At 38.1% G+C, this 22850-nt stretch overlaps 1 protein-coding gene across 1 annotated transcript in view; it reads left to right on the plus strand.

Moving 5' to 3' along the window:
* The window catches only part of LOC135698167 (uncharacterized), a 106210-nt gene that overhangs the window by 74557 nt on the left and 8803 nt on the right, over nt 1–22850 (plus strand). The window contains exon 8 of the mRNA XM_065218097.1: nt 7868–8207. Coding sequence (XP_065074169.1) covers nt 7868–8207 — 340 coding nt within the window. The remainder of the gene's footprint in view (nt 1–7867; nt 8208–22850) is intronic.

A 22850-nucleotide genomic window follows, 5' to 3' on the forward strand; every position in this document is an offset into this window, starting at 1 on the left:
CAATGAGTTTCATTTTCTCGTTCCGCTGCTGTCTGTCTCTTTGAGAGCCCTTTTCTCCGCGATTAAGCAGCATCACGAACGGGGAGTCATCGTCACCGCCGTTGCATTACTCTCGGAAAGGTATAAGTATCTTATCGACTGATGGTAGAGCTCTCAAAGAGTAAGCCCGTCTGATATTCGATGCCACCCGGTGGACTATGCGCCCATGACGCAGAGAAGCAGGTCATCAAATTCTTTCTTGTACAATCACTGTACCTACCTATATTGCGAGAAACACGTTTTTGTAGAAAATGAAAAGCATGATTCGTTTTACTGCCTCTGTTGTATGCACGTTCATACCCCGCCGAACACAGCACCACAACACCAACAATGGACAGTCCATAATCCCGTCGTAGCCATCGCCGTCGTCGTCGTAGTTGGGGGAGGCAGAGGAGGAGGAGGCTCATGTTGTCTCTAGATGGTCTCGACATTATGGTGTTTTTCATTTTCATTTCTACCGGTCCAGACGTGGGGCTGCCTATGGTGGTGAAAAGTGCAAGTAGCAAATCTGCTTCACAGATCCATGGGAACCGGCCAGCTGCTCTGCTCTTTTCTGAACAGATAGTGAAAACCGAGGAATGTTTGATTTGAAAATGAAAACCACTGACCCCTCCATCCCCTGATGGGTGACGAACCGGGGGGGCGAAGAAATATGCTGGGGGCGCGAAATAGTTGGCAAAACAAAGTTTCCGAACGTGATTCACGTTACATCAAGGTCTTGAGTCGAGACGTTTGTTTTTCTTTCATGGATCGAAAATTATTCCATTGATTGCAGCCAATCAAGTTGGGTGGAATTTTCTGCTGATAATCAAAGGCAAAATTATGAGAAATTGATTCATTTATCAATCGATCATGGGTAATTGCTCCAGGTTCAAGTTACATTCATTAATATATTGTGTACAATGTTGAACGTTAATTTGGGGAAATTTCGTATACCAGCTAATGTACAATCAACAAATTATGATTTCAGTATTGAAGCGTTTTCCATTTATCAAGTGGAAATGAGTCAAATGAGTAGACTTGTCTAAAGTACACATTTTCGGAGTGTTCAACACGCGATTGGTGCCCACATCTGGAGAAATCTAAAAAACACTGCGTATGATAATTCACTTAGTATTTAGGGTAAGATGACCAGTAATTTGATCTATTGAGTATATCCCGTGTCCTTAGTTTAGTGCATGTCGTATTACTCCATCACTATTGAGAAATGATGAAGTTTTCGTTATTGATACAGTAGTCAGTTTTTGCATTCATAGCAAGTAATCGATTCTAAATGAAAGTTCTAGCTATTTATACCATTCGAAGGGTGAGAGCACCCTACAAAGGCACGCCTTTTTGTCAGTCAAAATTGTATTCCTTAGCAACAAGTTAAGCAATGACAATGACGATAATGACAATGCTTCAGAATTCTAGTCTTATGCACTTCAAACTATAGGGAATAATGAATAGAATTTTAGGAACCACATAGATGAAGCCTAACCAACAAATTTTTACCTTGTTTCAAGATTATCCTAGATTTAGCCCCCCCCCACCAGTAAAATTGCAAGTTTTATAAAAGATGTATAGCATTCTACAAGTCCAACGCATGCTCTGCAGAACACGGATAATACCAAAATTGTTACCATTTACCATATATTCTATTGTGAAAACAATAAATTATATGACATTGCATGGTTACAATACATTACATGCCCCACACAACGTGATCGTTCGAGCTCGGAGGCATCAAGCTATTCAAATTAAATCTCTGTTTTTAATACATTGGTGTATGTAGTAGTTTCGTTAAGTATGTTTGTTGTTGAACCTAAAGAATAATGACAAGTAAAATGCTGCATTAATTGTCGATAAAACAGTAACAATGCTTCGGGTGTTCGTTTTACCCTCCCCTCCACTATGTTCTTCTATTTGTTTTTGCTTTGCCAACGTTAGCCGTTTTGCCTCCTCTTCATTCTTTATCCGCTCCATCTTGATATAAACTATTAAGGTTCCGTCTAGAGAGGGTCTAGAATAAGAGAGGAGCGCATCTACCTCGCATTGATTTTGGTACTTTGCATTTTAGTACTCACTTTCTAAATGGTTCACCCTAAATATGGTGCAATGGGGCAAAGGGTTGATTGAGATAAATTAACTAGTTTTGGAATTTCGATGTGAAAAATCAATGTTTCAATAAGTTTTCTACGTTTTTACAAGGTAATAAGTACTGATGAACGATAAAATGATTAATTAGAAGCCCAATCAATATTTTAGTAGTGTTTTTTACGATGCCCGAATGCGTAGGCAAAATACTGTCCTTCGCATCTCCTGGCCCTAGCTGACAAGACATAATCCATCGGTAGTATAAGGAAGTCCTAATAAAATGTATATGGTTATTTTGCTTAAAAACGTGTTCAGGGTATCATCCAAACCATTTGTGGAATAGTTCGATCATTTGGGTTATCGTTCGCGTATGTTTTTTTTATTAGGGAGGGGATCGCTTTATCCTATTACTTTACTCATTTATTTATAAGATAGTTTGAACATACTGAGAGGTAAGCACATATCATCGGTAAGAGACGTGTGTGTGTGTGAGAAAATTTGCGAAAAAATCTAAGGGCAATTCCCATTCAGTACACGGGTGCATTGCCAATTATACAACGGTGGACCTATATGGTCTACGGATATATTTGGCTAATGACATTTGCCATTTGCCATTTACTGGTAAAAGTTTTATCAACTATCCTGAGAAAATTTATTTATTGTTTGATGCAAAATCATTTATTCTATGATGACTCATTTATGAGTAATGAGTTTTCAAAATTTTGGATATTCAGTTTTTTTTTCGGAAAATTTGAGTAACATAACGTGAAATTAGGCATCTCTTTTCATTTCTCAAATTTTAGTTTTACCACAAACCTTTTTCACGTGCACAATTCAATAGATTTTTGTTATCTTTCTGCTAATTGGACAGGAACAAATTTTGCTTTGTGATAAAATTGATATTTTTATTTATTTTTTAATCATTTACGATTAATTCCGAAACAATTTTTCCGATTTTACTCAATTTTTCTTGGATCCTCTCCCTTTTAATGATCCAAAGGTGGGGCAACAGAAAAATTTACTTCGGCAACATGTACTACAATAGAGAAAACCCTTCTTAATCATGAACCACTTGCACTATTCATAGGAATTATGTTGACAAGTGAACATTTCCTGGAACTTTGGAAATATTTCATACCCAGATTATACATACAAAATTCCAAAAATTTAAATGGAATTTATCCGATGTCCCTTCTTATTGCATGGGAATCAGCTCCAATTATTTGTTTTTACACTCTGACTATTGACATTTTTTTATTATGTTTATTTTAATTGATGTCCAAGAATGTGCAATTTTGTAATGTAATGTGCTGTATTGTAAAATAAACGGGGTTTTACGCCAAATCAAATTGCCTTTCCTGATCATACACACATTTATTAAGACTACAATAAGTCTCGTGAATAATAATAATAATTTATATCCTTATTCCCCTCATAACATATATTCCCCTTCCGATCCTTTTTTACGTGTGTATTTTGAAACCAGACTCCGCAGTGAATTTCACCCGGATAACACGCTTATCTTTACCGTATTTCCCCAACACCAGTGCTAGATCGGGGTTTGGTAACTTCGGATGGAAGATCATACACTCGCAAATATTGAACGTAACCCCGAAAATGTTGAACATACCTCCACTGCCTTTCCATTCGCATAATGGAAAATTAAATCTTCCGAGTTAAACATTAATGCATGGAGCATCGATTCTTCAGAATTGAACTCTAAGGAAAATGTTTTTTTCTCCGCGATCCAGTAAGTTGCTTCCATCTGAACGGAATCCACATCCAGTGCTTTCACAAAATTAGCAATTTTGCCCATGGTGGGTTTCGCACTTCTATTTGTGAAGCTGATAGGTTTGTTCCCGTAATTACTTCTTTGCTTTTGTAGTAAGGGAAATCATATGCTGAAGAAATAGACTGGGCCACATTTATATGGGGGAGAATTTTAATCTTTTTTTCAACGGGCCATTAGACGTGAGAAAGCCACTCTCTGAAAATTTCAGCTCATTCGGGTGTAACAAGAGATGGTGCTTTTGATTTAAAATTTATATGGGGATGTCTAATCTAATCTAATCTAACACCAACACAGCCAGTTCATGAAAGCATCATGGAAAATGATAGATATACCTCCATCCTTTTTCTTGTTTATTTGGTATATTTTGTACATCAGAAATGCGCAAAATATATCAAAACGGCCAGGCCTACTGTGCAGCAGCGATGCTTCAGAATCCAATAAATGGGTGAAACGTGGACATCTCGTACCGTACGTTCCGTTATTATAAATGATTGGTCGTTGGGAGCATTTAATCTAAAAACAGTTAAATGATGCTTCATTTTCCTCGAGTGGTTGGGACATGAGCACTAGCTCTTTTCTTAGCCATATATGGCTTATGGTTATAGCGCCATTACTCGCTTTCTGAAAAGAAAAAAATGGAATAAAAGGCCGTAGGAAAGTAAAAGGAGGAAGGAACCCTAGTTCTGAAACTGAAAAAACACGTGTCTCTAATCAATCCACAGGAAAAGTTCGCTAAAACTCACAAAGACTCGCGAACTTTTCTTTTTGTGTGCCTATATTTACCGAGAGGCCACCGAATCAATGACACCCTCATAAGTACTATGGAGTTGGAGTATTGGGTACGGTATTAGGTCAGGATACGCCTCAACCAGGCGATACAACCAAAAGCATATGATAGTTTTTTTTTGGAGGAATTTGAAAATAAACCCACGATCTTATGCACAGTAAGCAAACGCAGCAGCCACTAAGCTAGCCGAGTTCCTCAATTTGTTTTCTTAGTACTGTATTAGTGAAATTTATATGGAACATAATGTTACGAACTAAATAAATAAAAAGGAAGGATCTCACCCGAATAATCCTTGAAGCTCCCGAAAACAGTTCAGAAAAGTTTCTTAGATCTTGATTAAGGAAAACCGCTACGCATCACATGCAACAGTCCGGCATCTCTCGGTATCACTATAAGCCTGCTGGATTCACACCATCGTGATCTTAAGATCTTCTTTGCCCATCAGCTAAGACAGCTCCCAACAAACACCGCTCCTGGAGCTTCCTTTTTTCATTTTCTTTTTCACTTATCATCTGCCATGGTCTGATCTATCCAATCCCATCCATGAGATTTTGATTGATTTTTAATTGAACAGTCGGAAGTTTGTTTAATCACGATTAAAATAGTTAAAATCACCAAATGAAAATCAGCAGCAAAATTAAAAACGTGTCAACTTTCCAGCGCGACCTACTTCGATCTTTAAAATTTATATGGGGATGTTGGTTAAAATGTATGGAGAAATAACATTCCTTCAGCTAACTCGATTAAGCTCAGAATATCAGCACACGTGGCGTAATAAGGAACAATTTTGCTGAAGATCACGATTCATGTTAGTATTGTGGAGATATTAACTATTTTACTTATATGTAAATTTTGCTCGAATGTTGCATCAAAATACAGACAACGTATCAACTAGATTACCACCAAAAATAAAAGTTGATATTTTCCACAGCCCAACATCCAGGCTCGTGTCTTTTGGTGCGATAACCACTATCTGAATGTTTCAGCTCTTTTTGACGTTACACGGGCTGGCGCTTTTGGTTTAATGTTATACAAAATGCTCATATGCATTTAAAAGCGAATATCTCAATAAAAATTAACTGGATTCATGGTGCAATCTTCAGAAAAGTTGTTACTCATTAACTGAACTATAAGTTTTGAAAATCAGAATCAAAGCGAGCATAAGGACACTTTTTTATGATCGATAGAGTGTTTGAGTGTCATTTTGTCATGTATTTTATCCACATTCTCCATACAATATTCAAACTAAAAGCGTCAGCACGTCCTGCAACCAATTGAGCTAAACTTTCAGAGAATGGTTTTCTCACCTAAAGGCACAAATCTAGAGGGTGGCCCGTGGAAAATTAGAACTTTTATTTTTGTGGACCAGTCTACTGAAGAAAGTACGGGAAAAGACCTAATACAAATTACCGCGTGATTCATACCGAAAAACACAACTGCTGCCGTCGACTGAGTGGAAGCTGAGGAATTTTTTTTTAGTTGGAAAGAACTTTCAGAGATGTTGGAATAAACTTCGGGGGGAAGGTGATGTAGGCATGAGAGAAATATATAAATAATTAAATATGATTTCAAATACAAATAATAATAAAAAAATATACATCTATAAATAATTATATATAAATATAAATACAAATAATAATAAATATATAAATAATAATAATCAGCAAACAAATAACAAAATAAAGTGAGAAATACCAATGCAGTTCTAGTAGATTATATAGCAAATTAAAAATATGTAAAAGATTTAAGTTTACTCCCTTTTGAAAAGTCGAAAATAAATTGGTTAGAATGCTTTTCAATTTCGAAGCAGATGCTAAAAAAAAAATATTTCTGAGATCTCAGCAAGCCGTTGTAAAAAATAGAAAATAGGATCATCAGTTTTCAGACGATTGTAGTAACGAGTGGATCGAAAACAGCGAACAAAATGAAGAGAGGCGAGAAATCCGACAGGTGATACCATCTGTTGCTTGCTAAACATCCAGGAACAGTGAAAGTGCTTTCGGGGCAAGTCTCGGAAGAAACGTTCAGAGACTGGGGGATGTTTGAAACAGCTTCCAGGATAAATCGTAAGAATCTTCCGGTGGCAGTCAGAAGAAACTTCCGTAGGAAATCTGAAAAAAAAATAAACTCACCGATGGGATAAATCGGAAGAAATCTACAGGCGTGGAGGAGGACATAATCCGTTCGCTGGCATCTAAAAAATATTATAACCCTACGTCGCAGTATGGTTTGTTCAACGTGTTGATTCAATTTTTTTTATATGTTGCCGTGTTGATGGCAATCGAAAAATCATCCAGTGTACCTTCATATTTCAGCGCTAACGTGCATGCATACCAATATGCCAGTTGCCAGTCATGTCGGATCAATCCTTTTCAAGGGCCAATTCACACTCCACTCTACAGCGAGCACCTCCTGGAGCGTGAAAACTGGCTGCAAGAGCTGCAATTTGTCTGCACCTTGAAATTACCGTCAATTTCTGATGCACTTTAGTTTCTTTCTTCACCTACATTGCGCCCATTGTTTTCCGACGTTGCGTGTTGAATCCTCCATATCACGTGATACAAATCTCTGGGAGATTCAGTCGCGGAGATAGTTAATTGGCTTGGGAATTTACAATCGGGCTTGTGATACAGCTAAATAATTCACACCGTCACGCTTCTTTTTTCCTTCCTTCCATTCCGGTCGTATTTTATATGTTTCGAAACGCGACAGTGAAAGAGACCCGAAAGTAGGCCACCCGGTGGCATTGCCTTCAATTCCAACCATTTCACTGACTATATCACTCACATCACAACAGAGGTAATCGAACTCTGGATGGATGCTGCCATCATCATTATCATCACCAGTCCATCGTCATCATAAGATCAATATTCAAATTTTCGCTTATCTCGTTAACCCAGTTTGAAGAAACGGTTCTCTCCACGCACTCTTAAACATTTATTTCAACATATCAATTCTCGCCTTGCCTCTTTTTGCATTTCTTTTATGGCTTCTGTTTGGGTTCAATCAATTCTGAGTCAGCTCCGTCGTCCGATTTCAATTCTCATTTGCTAACAATCAACACCAGAAGAGGCTACCGGTATGTGGCCACTCGAACCATTATATACTTACAATCGAAAAGAGTCTTAATTAAATGTTCACATTTTAACAAACTTTTCGTTCTTTCTTTGCAGATATTTACGTTACTTCTCACCTGCATAGAAATTACACGGGCATCACAGTCGTTGTGGCCGAGCCTTTCGACAGATAAATGTTCCGGCAGCGGAAGCCTGAAGTACATCTCCGGTAATGCTCTGACAGACAGCGCGAACTGTTTAGGACCGAACAATGCTCCGTATCCAAGCAACGTGGTGTCACGGACGTTCTCCAACTGGAATCCTAGCGGGTCGTCTCGGCGGGGGCGCATGAGCCAAGTGCCTACCGTGGACCCGAAAGTGATGCAGCAAACCCTGATGCAGACCTACAGCGACGTCAATGAGGTGTCACAGCATGAGGATGTCCGCACGCGATACAGTGAGTAGGATTGATTTGTGTTTTGGCAACGAAATAAGCGTTTTGGTCCCCGTGAGCTTAATTGGTACCGTAAAGTATTGAAATCCAGTCACTTAGGGTAGAGCACTACTTCGGTGTAAGCGTCTATTTCCGTCATATCGTGCCAAAATATTAATGGTTTCGATATGAACGAATCAATCACTAACGTATGATAGTTTGGTTCAAATTAAACAAAGCAAAGTCTATAAGAACGCATAATATGAATATGTACATCCATTCTTCTCGAACACAAGAGAAGCGCTCCTAGCCAATCCCTTTTTCTACCACCCGTATGCTGAAGTGAAGCCAATAACGTTTCAATGTGTTTGGATTTGAAACTCGTATGACGGAGTTGGAATCAAAAAGCAATGTTGGATTTTATCATTATCCCGGTAATTGGTGACTCTTTATCAAATCCAACGGTACGTATGGAAAAGTAAATCATTTTTTGATAGAAACATTAATTTTTTTTTTGTTCAAACCGGTTCGAAAAATAGAGGTAAAGTGCGGGTTGCTACATAAATTTGATCTTAACCCCATAGTACACAAATGTGGACACTTCTAAAAGTCAATTATTAATGTCTTGAATAGAAGTCAGAAATAGTTTTTGCAGACCAACAATAAGGTCGGAACAAATCACAAGTTTTTATTTTGTCACTCGATGCTCGCACCAGTCGAGGGGGGGGGGGAGGGATAAAAAATAAACCAAAAAAAAATAAAACATTTAAAATTCGTTTTACATTATATCTAAACCGTATATTTCAAACGCTAAAATTTTTTCTTAGCCTCCGGTTTAGCCTTATACTTCTTTGATGCCGTGATTTTTGACACTAATGCCACAAATGTTGACTTTATTATGTGTAACACTCGAATTATCAACAAGACATTGGTAATAATGTAGATGAATAGGATCAAAGCAATTGATTTTTGGGTATTGATAAATTCCGGATAAACCATCAAGCGGAATAACACAAACGTAACAGTTCTGTTTTCGATACTTTCTCCCTATCCAAATATAACTCAGTTTTCTCAACAATTGTTCGTGCTTCAAAAAATCTAACTAGACGTATGGATTTAGGAAGATCTATTCAACAAAATCCAAGCGTAATATTCAAAGAAAGGAGCCAAAATCCATCCTGGCTGAACATAAAAACCAAATTTTAACAAAAATACGTAGTTTTGTCAATTTAAACCTGGCTTTGGGTGTGCTTGAAAAAATAATCATCACATATGAATTCAGCAAGGTCAATTCTATAAAATCTAAGCATAACTTTCAAAGGACAGTATCAAAATCCAACTTAGCAGAAAAGGAAAACCAAAAAAACAACCTTTTTGAATTACAAACCCGGTTCAACCTTCACATATGGATTCAGTAAGGTCCATTCTAAAAAATACAAGCCTATTTTTCAAATATATGAGCCAAAATGCAATTTGGCAGAACCGAAAAACCAAATTTCTATGAAAATACGGATGGATTCAGCAATTCAGTAAAATCCACGTCTATTTTTCAAAGGAAGAAGCCGAAATTCAACTTGGCTGAACAAGAAACCCAAATTTCTATAAAAAATACGTACTTTTGAGAATTCAAACCCAGTTTTCTAAAAAATTGTGCATGCTTCAAAACATTTACCATCACGTATGGATTCAGCAAAGTCCATTCTATAAAATTCAAGCCTATTTTCAAAGATCGGAGTCGAAATTCAACTTGACAGAACAGAAAATCAAAGTTTTTATGATAATACGTACTTTTGTGAATTTAAACTCGGTATTCTCAAAAAATGAAGAAATTCAACCCTCATCTATAGATTCAGCAACTTCTATTAAAATACAAGCCTATTTTTCAAAGGTAGAAGCCAAAATTCACTTTGGAAAAACAGAAAAATTTATTTTCTATGAAAATACCTTCTTTTGTGACTATTAACCAGGTTCGTCCTTCCGGTATTCAGCAAGTTCCATTCTATGAAATCTAAGCACAAATTTCAAAAGATTGAACCGAAATCCAACCTGGTTTCAAAAAAATCTACCATCACGTATGAACTCATAAAGGTCTATTCCATAACATCCAAGCCTGTTTTTCAAAGGACGGAGCCAAAATCCAACTTGGCTGATCAAGAAACCCAAATTTCTATAAAAATACGTACTTCTGTGGATGTAAACCCAGTTTTCTCAACAATCGTGCTTGCTTTAAAAAAAAATCTACCATCAGGTATGAACACATGAAGGTCCATTCTTTAAAATCTCTGCCTAATTTTCAAAGGATGTGAATTTCACAAGAACGAGGAAGGGATCTAAGGGAGCGGAATCTACATTAAAAGTAAGGTAAATCACTTCAGGAAGGTTTTGAAACACTTCAGAAAAGGTTGGACACCATTTGGAAAATTTAAGCTCAAAAAATTGTCGGTTCACTTCGGAAAACTTCCTACACTTTCACTAAGCAAGATTGTGTCCTTGCCAAATGCCAAAGCAGTTAACAAAAATCTGAAGCTCACTTAGGAAAATATCAAACCCGTTCTGACTAGTTTGGTTTCAGTTCGGAAAAGTTGAATCAATGCAGGAAACCTTGGATTCATTTAGGAAAAGGATTAATCAGCTAATGTTGCCTCACTTCAGAAAATGCGAAACCAATTCTTTAAAGATTGGATTTGGAATATGTTGAATCACTTCAGGAAAGTTTAGACAACTTCAAAAAGGATTGAATAACATAACAGAAAAGTTTAGACTCAGTTAAAAATATTGATAACTTATTCGAAAGTTTGAACTCGCTTCAAAAAAGTCCAGACTCAGTTTTGAATCTGCTTTGAAAAGTGTCACCTCAGTTAGGAATTTCCTGAATCGTTTCTGATTTGGTCTCACTTCTAAAAATTTTAAACCAATGTTTAAAAGATTGGATTTAGCTCGGAAATTGTTGAATCACTGTAGAAAAGAAGTGAATCATTAAGTATCATTGTAGAAGGTTTGTAAGTTAAGAAATGTAGATCGAATGCAAAAATCTTGCGACTACGGTGGGCTGGATACATCGTAATAATGTCGGATAACGACCCACTGAAAATGGTTCGACTGGGACAAGACGAAGATGTGCGCAACGAACAAGAGGGATCGATCAGATTGAAGGTGGCTTACCTAGTGTGTTGCCAAACAAGATTAGGAATGATGTTCGATAAAATCCGTTTTCAACAACTGAAACCGGCTGATCCGATTTCAAGGACCTGTCATGCCGTACTGGTCAATTACCAATTTATGTGAAAATTCTTTAAAAGAACAAGGTGATACAACAACAACAACAACAACATAATACAATCTAGCAAGTATCCATACCCAAATGAATTTGCGAAAAATAAATATACACTGAAAGTTTTATTTTATTTTTATTTTATTTTATATGATATTGCAAAATTTTGAAGGGGGGGGGTGACAAAAGAAAAACTTGATACACTGAAGTCTTTTTTTACACGGTTTTTTTTTACGCGGTTTTTTTTACACGGTTTTTTTTACACGGTTTTCCACGATTTACACGGTACGTTTTTAACGATTTCTCGACAACGATACAACCTATCGACTTGCTTCCAATCACAATCCGTTTCAAGCTATAGGTAATCGAATGGCATACTTAAAAAAAAATCACAATTTTTGGTGTAAATACAGACATTTTTTAAATATGTCTATATGGACCATATCATGCTTTAATTACAAATGGCATCAAAATCCGATTTTTTAAAAACATTTAAGCATGTGAAAAATCAAAATCTCGTAGGTTTTTTTTACACGGTACGTATCCCCCGTGTAAAAAAAGACCTGAGTGTATTTGTTCCGGCCTAATTATTAAAAAAAAAGTCGTTATGGCAGCTATCCATATAAAATAATCCGTTAGAGATAACTTCGTCAAGATACAAAATTTGTCAATTCATAAAAAAATCACTGGATAACTTTTCAAAAGACAGTTTTAACGTGTGAAATTCAGCGTCTTTTTAATTCTGTTAGTGTTGCTGAACGTTTGATAAATATGTCTAGGCATCGAATTGAAAACATTTATTCCTTTAAAATAGTCAATAAATGTGGTGTTATTATTTCAACCGCGTTTCTAGTATTATATCTATGAAAACCACTTCCTCTTTCAATTCGATCACACAAATATCGAGGCAGCAATCCGTTAACTACTTTAAAAATGAACACCATAGTCAAATACACTATTCTTTGCTTCACCGACAACCATTGTAAGGCGTCTAGCATCAAAGTGAGGAAGTGAATCAATTATATCTCAAAATCAAACGCATTATTTTTTTCTGCAAGTGCTGTAATCTCGATATTTGTGTTGCATTGGCTTAAAATAAAATGGAAGGTCAAAAGTCTAGATGACGAGAGATGATTGATTTGTATAGCTGTATTTTACTGCCAATAGTTAAATCGTTTTTTTTTCAGTCGACTTAGAATTCCATACGTCTTGGCAATTTTCTTGATGACATTGTCAATGTGAGAGTTGAACTTAAGTTTGTCATCAATAATCACGCCAAGATATTTAATCTCCCGAACGCAATCAATAGTCTCATCATCAATCACCACAGAGACGTTCTCTCTTGGGGGCGACCCCGGCGTAGTGGTTAGCATCCATACCTCTCACGCCGAAGTCACGCGTTCAAATATCACCCCGGACAAGTCACGAAAGAGCGTTAAAAAGGCTATAATTTAAACAAAAAGACGTTCTCATTTACTCGATTCCGCGAAATTACCATAAATTTAGTTTTACTTGTATTCAATTTCAACTGTTAGTTCAACCATCTACTTAGAGAACGCAAATCTTCATTCAAGTGTAAAACGGCATCATCTAAATCCTTAGCTGCAATGAATAACACAGTATCATCTGCTAAAAGATTAATGTTGCAAAATCGTAAAAAACGTCGCAAATCATACATAATAAATAACAGGGGCCCTAATACACTTCCCTGGGGCACTCCAAGGTTATTCCCCACGGGACTGGAAATAGAATCATTAAAAACAGTCCGTTGAGTTCTGTCAGACAAATAGCTTTCAAACCATTGCAGTACTCGTAATTCTAGTAATCGTACCCACCACTCCTATTACAATATTTTCTAGTAGCGTAAATGACGGCTTGTGGATACATTGTGTTTCAGAGCATCTATTGGTCAAATTTAAGTGCTCTAGGACTTTGTTCACCCCATGACGATAATAGGTTAAGGTATTGCCGAAGCCGACATTTCCCCTATATAATTACCAATATTATCCGTCAATTTGGGAGTACAAATTTCGTCGTGACTCATTCCTCAAACACAAATGTGGTAAAAAATTAGCACAAACCTACGACTACCGCAAAAGGAAAAATTAACACATTATTTTATTGGCTCCGCATACCGCACGGTACGACGATCTTCACACGTTACCGTTATGATAAATCTTTCCCAGCATCATCAATCTACGCGATTTTGAGCCATAGACCCATCGCAGCGTGCTACTCCAGCTTTATGATGAAAGATAATACTTTTCGCGTTCCACCAAGTGGTTACTGAATGGGGTATATAAAGCTGAAAATAATTATCAATTACTGGATTTTGTGGTGGTCCCGTTTCCAAGACCGCTTGCCTCTCCTCTCTTCTCGATTCGACAGTGTTCAAGAGATGGTGATCACCACCTCAATTCTTGTTTCATCTGTACAGTAGTAACCGCATCATCCGACCGGCCGATGATGAGCTCGCGCCAAGCTAAATCAACCGAAAATCGTCATCTGTAAAATTTATATCCGGTCGGTCGGATAGATAAAAAGTTCTCTCTCTCTTCTCTTTCTGTTGCCGCCTTAGCATTGCCGAGCTGGGGTTAAGAGCAACCAATAACAATGCAGCGAGGTATCCGCCACTATTCCGAAAACTTTCTTTTTCCCCAGCATGGCCAAAAAGTTTTCCAACGCGCTGGGAAAATTCAAATTTTTCGGTTCAATTTGAGCGAAATTCGACTGTGAGCATGACCGTTCAAGAGTTGTGTGTGTGCGCTCTCAAAGTCGAAGGCCCATTAAAAGAGCATTGTCTCGAGATAAGTAAGTGTGTTACGGTTTGTTTAATTGAAAATCGACCAAGTAACCCTCAAGAGTGATCGGGAAAGCATGGTTTGTGGGAATTTATGATCCTGATAGGCGATGTATGTGAAGTGCAAGCTGCCCTGTGCGGCATAACAGTCCTATTAGCATTTTTTGGCGAAAATGAGTTATACATTGGAATCGCTTGTCACACTCGACATTACAATGTACACAAAATGTTTCCTACTTTGTTCAGAATATTTCGCGTTGTCACATGCATAAGCGCACATAGAGAAAAAAAAATCTATAATATTTTTCTCAGCCTGCTGTTTTACCGAATAGGGCAACTATGCTGAAAAAAGGATCGAAGTAGGTCGTGCTGGAAAGTTGACACGTTTTTTTTTATTTTGCTGCTGATTTTCATTTGGTGATTTTAACCATTTTAATCATGTTTAAACAAACCTCCGATTGTTCAATTGTTCAAAATCTCATGGACGGGATCGAAATATGGCTAATGATAAGTGAAACAGAAAAAGAAAAAAAGGAATATCCAGGAGCGGTGTTTATTGGGAGCTGTCTTAGCTGATGGGCAACGAAGATCTCAAGATGATCACGATGGTGCGAATCCAGCAGGCTTATAGTGATACCGAGAGATGGTGGACTGTTGCATTTGATGCATCTCTTTCCGAGGGCTGGCAACGAGTAGCGGTTTTCCTTAATCAAGATCCATGAAGCTTTTTTGAACTGTGTTTGGGAGCTTCAAGGATTATTCGAGTGAGATCCTTCCTTTTTATTTATTTAACATTATGTTCCATATAAATTAACTAATGCAGTACTAAAAAAACTAATTGATGAGCTCGGCTAGCTTAGCGGCTGCTGCGTTTGCTTACTGTTCATAAGTTCGTGGGTTTATTATCAAATTCCTCAAAAAAAAAAACAATCATATGCTTTTGGTTGTATTGCCTGGTTGAGGCGTATCCTGACCTAATACCGTACCCAATACTCCAACTCCGTAGTACTGATGAGGGTGTCACTAATTCGGTGGCCTCTCGTTGAGTAAGTACTACATCAACATTTCCTTTCCTATCCCTAGTTACGGTAAATATAGGTGTGGCCAGGAATAGTAACAGTCATGCTTTTGGTATTCTTATTTATATTGTAAATCATGTTAACTTCCTAGCATTATTCCTGAACGCAGTCTGACTAAGAATTTCAAAAGAGACGTGAGTGTCACTAGTATCCGAAGTATACCGTAGCAACGCTGACGCTAATGCTAATGTGTTGATCGGAATTACATATAAAATCCTTCTCAAGAACAGTTTTTGTCGACGTCGGTGAGATCACCACTGGGATCGAAGTTGAACGGGAGCTTGATCGTCATTTTTCTGTGATTTAAGGAGCTCGTTGACCTTGTGGCGACCAATTGTGCTTACTAGCATAGCATAGCATAGCATAAGCGATTGCACAAATCGTGGGGGGCTATATAATGGTCAACCAATACATTTTGTAGAAAATATCGTGTGTTGCCGTGAAAAAAAAACACTTGGGACTAATGTTTTTCCCACACATTGAAATCTACAAATCAAGTATCGCATTATACACCTGGCCACATCCTTACAATCGCAAGGGATAGGAAGGAAAATTAGTTCAACATCTACTTAAAAAGGTGCAGGGAACCCATACTACCTTCATATATGCCACGGGAGGGAACATTTGTGTTAGTAGAAAATGGAATATATTTAGGAATCTCTATTCGGCAATATAAAGTAAAGGTTATGTGAAAATGTAAACAAATTTAAATTAATATAAAAAGCAAGATCTCACCAAAATTATCTGCATTAAGCCTGTCTTTCTATGTTTTCGTAGCTGTTTCAAGCATCATCCTTGCCAATACTCTCCAGCAAGCGTTTTCTTTTCACACCGAAGCATTGAGACCATTCATCACTCTTTCACCTGCGCTACTGTATTGGAAGCAAACCGCAGGATTCACAACAGAATGCACAGACCCTTCAGTGTTTGGAGTACATCTGATGACCAACACCATCATAGAACGATTAGAAAACCGAACACCTCCGACGCAGGAATCGATCGCTTCACTATGCCACACATTTCTGGTCCGGGAGCACACGCGAAGAAAATAAAACAAGTTTGCAGATAGCGACATCTCTTCTGATTCTTGCAAACACGATGAATCACGTTTCCTTCTCGATTCGAAAACTTCCCAGAAAGTGAGAAAACCACCACAATCACACACGCATAACCGTCCGGGAGGCAGAGTGCCAGCGCTAATCAGCCAAATGCAACCGAAAACAATCAAAGCGAACGCACGCACAAAACAGAGAGCAAACTTAAAGCAGAACCGTATCCGACGGGTTTCGAAACTCGAATCTTGTGGCGACCAATTTTGCTTACTGAGCAGAACATCATGGGTTCGAAAATTTTAGGCTTTCTTTTTTCTGTCATTGATTTTTTCATCGCGTTTTAGCCCGACGCAATGTGCCACTCGATAACATAGTTCTAGAAAAGAACTTTAGTGCAAAGCAAGTGCAAGTGACGGGGTAAAATGCATTTCAAAGTGTTTTTTTTTTTATCAGCATCATTTTCGTCAGAACTATTATTAGGTAAATTGGCAAGTTGATTCTGATTGGATTGGAAGCGGATTGTGCAAGAGTTTCTTTGAAGATCTGATGGAATGGTTTGAAGTGTTGAGCTAGAACTAGGAGATGCAAAAGTCTTGCAAGTTTTGGCTTCACGGGCAAACCATCGTTCATTTGGTGAGTTAATTGCTGTTTATATATTCACCTGTTTCGGTTTCTACAACTTTGTCTTATAGCGAATTCGTTTATTATCGGGGTTGGAACCAGTTCCAACCCAGTGCGAAACCGAACTTTTTGTCAGTGCGAACCTCAACCTGAGCTGGGTTTTAAAAACAAACGATCAAACTGACGTTTGTCAGAAAACAAGCAGACCCAATCTTGACACCCGATCCAGGTTGGAACTGAATAATAAACGAATTCGCTATTAGACATAATTTCAAAGAGCCGCTTTCGTGCTGTATTTTGATGAGAAATTAAATGTCGATTGCGCTATTGTCAAAGGTTAGGAACGAGTGGGTATGGCCAAGTTCCAATTGGTTCATTCGGCAAGTGCTTTTTTTCTGCTTTTAGACGTCTGATATTTTGTACCTTGAAGTTCCATTTTTGTGATCATGATTTGCCTGAAGATTTTTTGAACTAGTTTCGCAATAACCCGGAAAAGCAGGACAGTAAGAGTACAAAATTCATGAAACTTGCTGAGATCTTCTCTTTATTTTCATTTATATGTTTTTAAATTTATAAAATATATTTTCGTTCTGTTCCTCTCTACTGAAATCTAGCTTTCACCTATTCGTGTTCAGCGTTGGACAATTCTGCGAGGTTTTATGAAGCACACAAAAGTAAAAGTTCGCGAGTCATTGTGAGTTTTAGCGAACTTTTCCTGTAGATTGATTTGAGACCCGTTTTTTCAGTTTTTACACAAGGGAAGATAGAACTAGGGTTCCTTCCTCCTTTTCCTTTTTCCTACGGCCTTTTGTTCCTTTTTTTTTCTTTTCAGAAAGCGAGTCATGACGCTATAACCATAAGCCATATAGGTATAAGACAAGAGCTAGTGCTCATGTCCCAACAACTCGAGGAAAATGGAGCATCATTTAACTTTTTTAGATTAGATGCTCCCAACGACCAATCATTTATAACAACGGAACGTACGGTGCGAGATGTCCACGTTTCATCCATTTATTAGATTCTGAAGCAACGTGTTTGCAAGGCAAACAAATGTTCAAAATTGGGTGTTTTACGCTTCTTACAGTAAAGGGTATACATTAGGGTTGGTAAACTTTATAACACTATGTTTTTTTTTCTGTATACAGCTCATTTTCATTCTGGTGGTAGAACTTTGACAGCTGCGGTAGAACTCTGTGGTAGCCGCCGGATATATTTTTTTCTTATGATCCGCAATATTTGAATTTTATCAAAACCTTTGAACATCACATGGTTAATAACTTTTCACACATTAGTCGACTTGATTTACGACCTTCAACAAAGTTGTTTTCCATTGTTTGTTCAATTAGAATTTTAGGTGTGAGCGGTATCGAACATTTTGGACTTGTAAATGAATATTTTCTTAGCAGTGAGGAGTCGGGTGTTATACAGATGGCGTACCCTAAAAGGTGTGAAGAAAATTACAGCCTATTGAGCGAAATATCAATTTCGCGGAAGCTAACAAAAGTGATACTGGTTTTGAAAAAGCAAAAGCAACAATTGCTGACGAAAATGTTAGTTAAGCTTATTAGCGGAATGATGTCCAACTCTGTTTTCTAATTAATATTGATATTAAGTCAAAGTGATAGGGTAAACGCTCCTATAGTTGCGTATCGTTAAAAGCGTTAGGTTCCTATACTGCCCATAACCGCAAGTCAGTCCCATCTGTAAAAAACTGGAAATGAGGAAACGGCGTTCAAAGATTTTACAAGTTTTCTGATTTGACACTTATTTTGGAGGGATAAATTTAAAAATAAACGTACAATTTGATAGAATGCATCTATGTTTACCCAAAAATATTGTAAAAAACATCGTGAATTTTTTATTTTATGGACAAAATCTGTGTGTGATTGACTTGCGATTACATTTAAAGTCAATGAGAAAAATAACCGCAAGTCAGTCACAATTCCATGACGATGCTGCATTAGTTTAGCACAGTATTGAACAGTAGAAAGATACCATGGTTCCATAGAACGCTATTGAATGCTTCTGGATTTGTTCCGCTGGTTCCAGAGCAATGGCCGGCACATATTCTGGTGAGTATGGGTCTTCATAAGACCAGAGCTTTTCATCAACGTGGCAAACCCACCATGCGATAAATCAATTCACATGAGAATTTAAAAATAAGATCAATATGAGTCATGATGAGTGATCAGCACCATGTAGTCCACACCCGGACATGTTCCAGGTATCCCCGGGGAAGTGGTAAATCCTATTTAAATCAAAATCCTTCAAGCGATACATCACATGAGAATTCAAAGCCATATCCATTGGCGGTCAAACTGAGTATCGTAAGAACTATATTGGCCACATCCGGACGTGTTCCAGATACCCTAGAAGAAGTGGACAAATCTCATGATGCGATGTGTTGTCTAACACTTCTAACATATTTTTTTTCTAATGGGACTGACTTGCGGTTACTTTTCGCTGTGGGACAATTTGACTTGGTATTGTTTTTCAGTTTTCTTGAACAAACCACCTTTTTTCAATAGCACATCTAAAAAAACATAGAAAGATAAACTGAATAATGATGCCAACTCAAAATTGATAAAAATGCAGATGGGACTGACTTGCGATTACCGGCAGTATAGTTGTGTATTGAGTCTCCATGCACAACAATAGGATCCTAACGCTTCTAACGTACTGCAACTATAGGAGCGTTTAACCTATTTCTAAAACTAGCTTGTTGTCTGAGCAACAACATGTAAACCAAAAATTTACTACATTCAATGTTAGTTGCATTTCCTTTCAACTTCCGCAGCGAATAGCGAAGAGAATGATATACGTTGTAATGATATTTTTATCTTTTTTATTTCGTGTTCTGTCCACGCTTTCGACTATACCCTCAAGCTTTTTATTCATAACATTGTAGAACGAAGCACACACTTGCTTCGATTCTCTCCAATTCCCGTTCAGCAAAAAATAGGATGCGAAATCATAGTATGAGCGCTGCTTATTCGCTGTTACCCTATCCATGTTCCGATGCAGTGGAGAAAACACAGGTCTGATATTCGCAACGTTCGTGGTTCGAGTCCTGTCGCCAACTTTTTTTTCGCCATGAAATTACTCACTTATATGTACACTCCACATTTTTTCGGTCTACATTTTTCGTGCATTGGACCGCAGCTCGGTATATCTCATCCTCCGTTAATGCGGTATCCACTAACATTCTGCGATGATGAATCCCACATAATTGTAAGGAAATCATACATCCTCCGGTTGGGTGTAAAGGCTATTTTGATCTCGTTATCGATTAGTTGTCGCAGCATTTACACTACCTCGTTCAAAGCATTTGTGAAAATCCGCCGATATTAATTATGGGCAAATCACCCACGACGCAGCTAATCAATGTCCAACTTACCCGTGCACCAGCTTGAATCCAAATGACTTTTCACCAACTGTCAGGAAATGTGTATGAAAATTCATGACCTACCTAATTATTATCCATCTCATATCTTCCCTCTCCTTCGGTATAAAAGTTATAAAAGTTTTTTTTTAACAATAATTAATGATAATGAATTACTGAACGCTGTCAGCTGTCAATTTAATTTTGGAGAGTTGATGTTATTCCATATATTTTTAGCGTTATCAGAGAAAACAATATTTTGTAGTTGTGTTCCGCAAAAATTTGTTGAACCACCGTGTGTGTGTATTTCCCTTTTTTTCATATGAGCAAAAACAAATCGTCGTATCTTTTTCTACCGACATCGGTGGCATTGGCTGCGTCTAGAATTAAAACTCACTTTGACAACGTTAATCGACTGGGGATTTTCACAGTAGTCTGGAACCAGATCACAGTATCTGCTGTTCGACTTGGACAATTTCTGCAAAGCCTCAACGCGATCATTGTTGGACGGACATGCGATTCTGCTGTTCGTCTGCCTGTTGCTGTTTAACTAGCTCCTCAATGCGAGCTTCGTACATCTCGACAAGCCGCTTCTTCTCGGCATCAATGTTATCGTCGCTTCCGCAAGCACGATCCTGCGTATGTACCTACGAATCCTTGGAATGGATCGACGAGGTCGTAATGTCCCCGATATGTCGCGAATCGGCAAACGAGCTCTGCATCTCTGATGTAGACATTTTGTCCATGAACTGCACCTGGTGGATGCCATGATTGTGCATATAATACCGGGGACTGGCTTTACTACACTCGTCCGTTTGATCCACAATCGGTGAAATGCCCTGAGAGCTGGGCTTGTTTGCACCGTTGGTGGGCTTCTCCCGCACCGTTTTTTTTTTTACTCTGTTCGGGACATAACACCACTGCGACCAGTAATCTCCCAGTAAACTCCCGCACCGTTACGGCGTCACTGGAGTTTGAACGTTCCTCCGGGGAACTGAGTGATGACTTGAAGAGCCGCAGTATCACGCTGTTCCAGGTCTATGCAAGCCTGCGAGAGCAGCTCTTTCAGTCGTCTGATTTAGGTAAGGTAGGTAGTCCTCACCCGTCTATCCGGCATGGTTCGAGCAATGTACTACGTATTTCATCTTACGACCACTGGACGTGTTGCCATTGCAGGCCACGCACGGATGGTCGCGTTCTATTTCTGTGGCCTTGCCACTGCGAGGAGACGATTTTTTTTGCAAATCCGTCCTCACTCGTTTTCTCAGAACGGCCGTCCCGGTCCCATTCTCTCCTGTGGCTTTGCCACGGCGAAGAGAGAATTTTTGCAAATCCGTCCTCGACTCGATTTTTGCAAATCCGTCTTCATTCAGAACGGCCGTTCCCGGTCGCGTTCTTATCCTATATTCCTTGCAAAGTGGGTGATTTGCCCTTTTATTACCTATCAGGGGTCGCCAAGATTCCAGGTTCGTCTCCTGGCAGGATCGTCAGAAATGTGAAAATCCGCCGATACTAATTATGGGCAAATCACCCACGACGCAGCTAATCAATGTCCAACTTACCCGTGCAGTAGCTTGAATCCAAATGACCTTTCACCAACTGTCAGGAAATTTGTATAAAAATTCATGACCTAAATCAAACAAAAATGCCTAATACTGAGACAATAATTGATAAATGTATGCCAAATCAGCTGCCAAAAATTCAGAGACTTATCCTTGTAACTTGTGCTTTTAGAGCCGTTTTTTTATAAAATTTAAATCAGCTGTACGATCAGTTTTGAGATATACGTCTGTACGTCTGATATTTCTTCCTGTCTAGATGGCATCTATTTCTTGTAGAAAATGTAAGATTTGCTCCTATTGGTCATTCAGAATATCATATAGATTGGGCGGTGCACAATGCAAACAAATGTTAAAAATTGGGTGTTTTACTCTTCTTACAGTGAAGGGTATACATTAGGAACCCCTTGTTCCCCACTGCAGTCTTCGACAAAGTAGTTCTAAATAGCATAGTATTCCCAATCTATTTCCGAGATTTGGTGAAATTAGAGCAATATTTGAATTTTTGGCAAATAGGTAGGGTAAAATTTCCCTTATCTGATGGTAGTGTAAGCATGCGTAGACGAGCTACTAGTTACGCCAAATTGATGATCAAATGCATTGTTTACAAAAGCTGGTACGTCCCTTCGAAAAAGTAATCGAGATTTGTTATTTTTTTAGGATTTTAGTCAGATTGTAGAGCATATGGTCGCGGTTGTTCGGCGAATTGTAAAGGAGAAAACATGTTTTGAAACGCAACAGAGTTTGGTTCAGATTGCTTAAAGGTTGTGCAGTATTTGTTCCGAAATGCTCGATCCTGATCTAAAATTTTGTGATAATCGTCGCCGGTACGTAGGCAATCAATAAATTCAATATCACTTTTCTCTAAATCGGAAAGATCTTTCCCTATGTTTGAAGTTGTTT

Source organism: Ochlerotatus camptorhynchus, unplaced genomic scaffold, assembly GCF_037179485.1.
Source record: "Ochlerotatus camptorhynchus isolate MF236.1 unplaced genomic scaffold, CSIRO-AGI_Acam_v1.1 ptg000002l, whole genome shotgun sequence".
NCBI lineage: Eukaryota > Metazoa > Arthropoda > Insecta > Diptera > Culicidae > Ochlerotatus > Ochlerotatus camptorhynchus.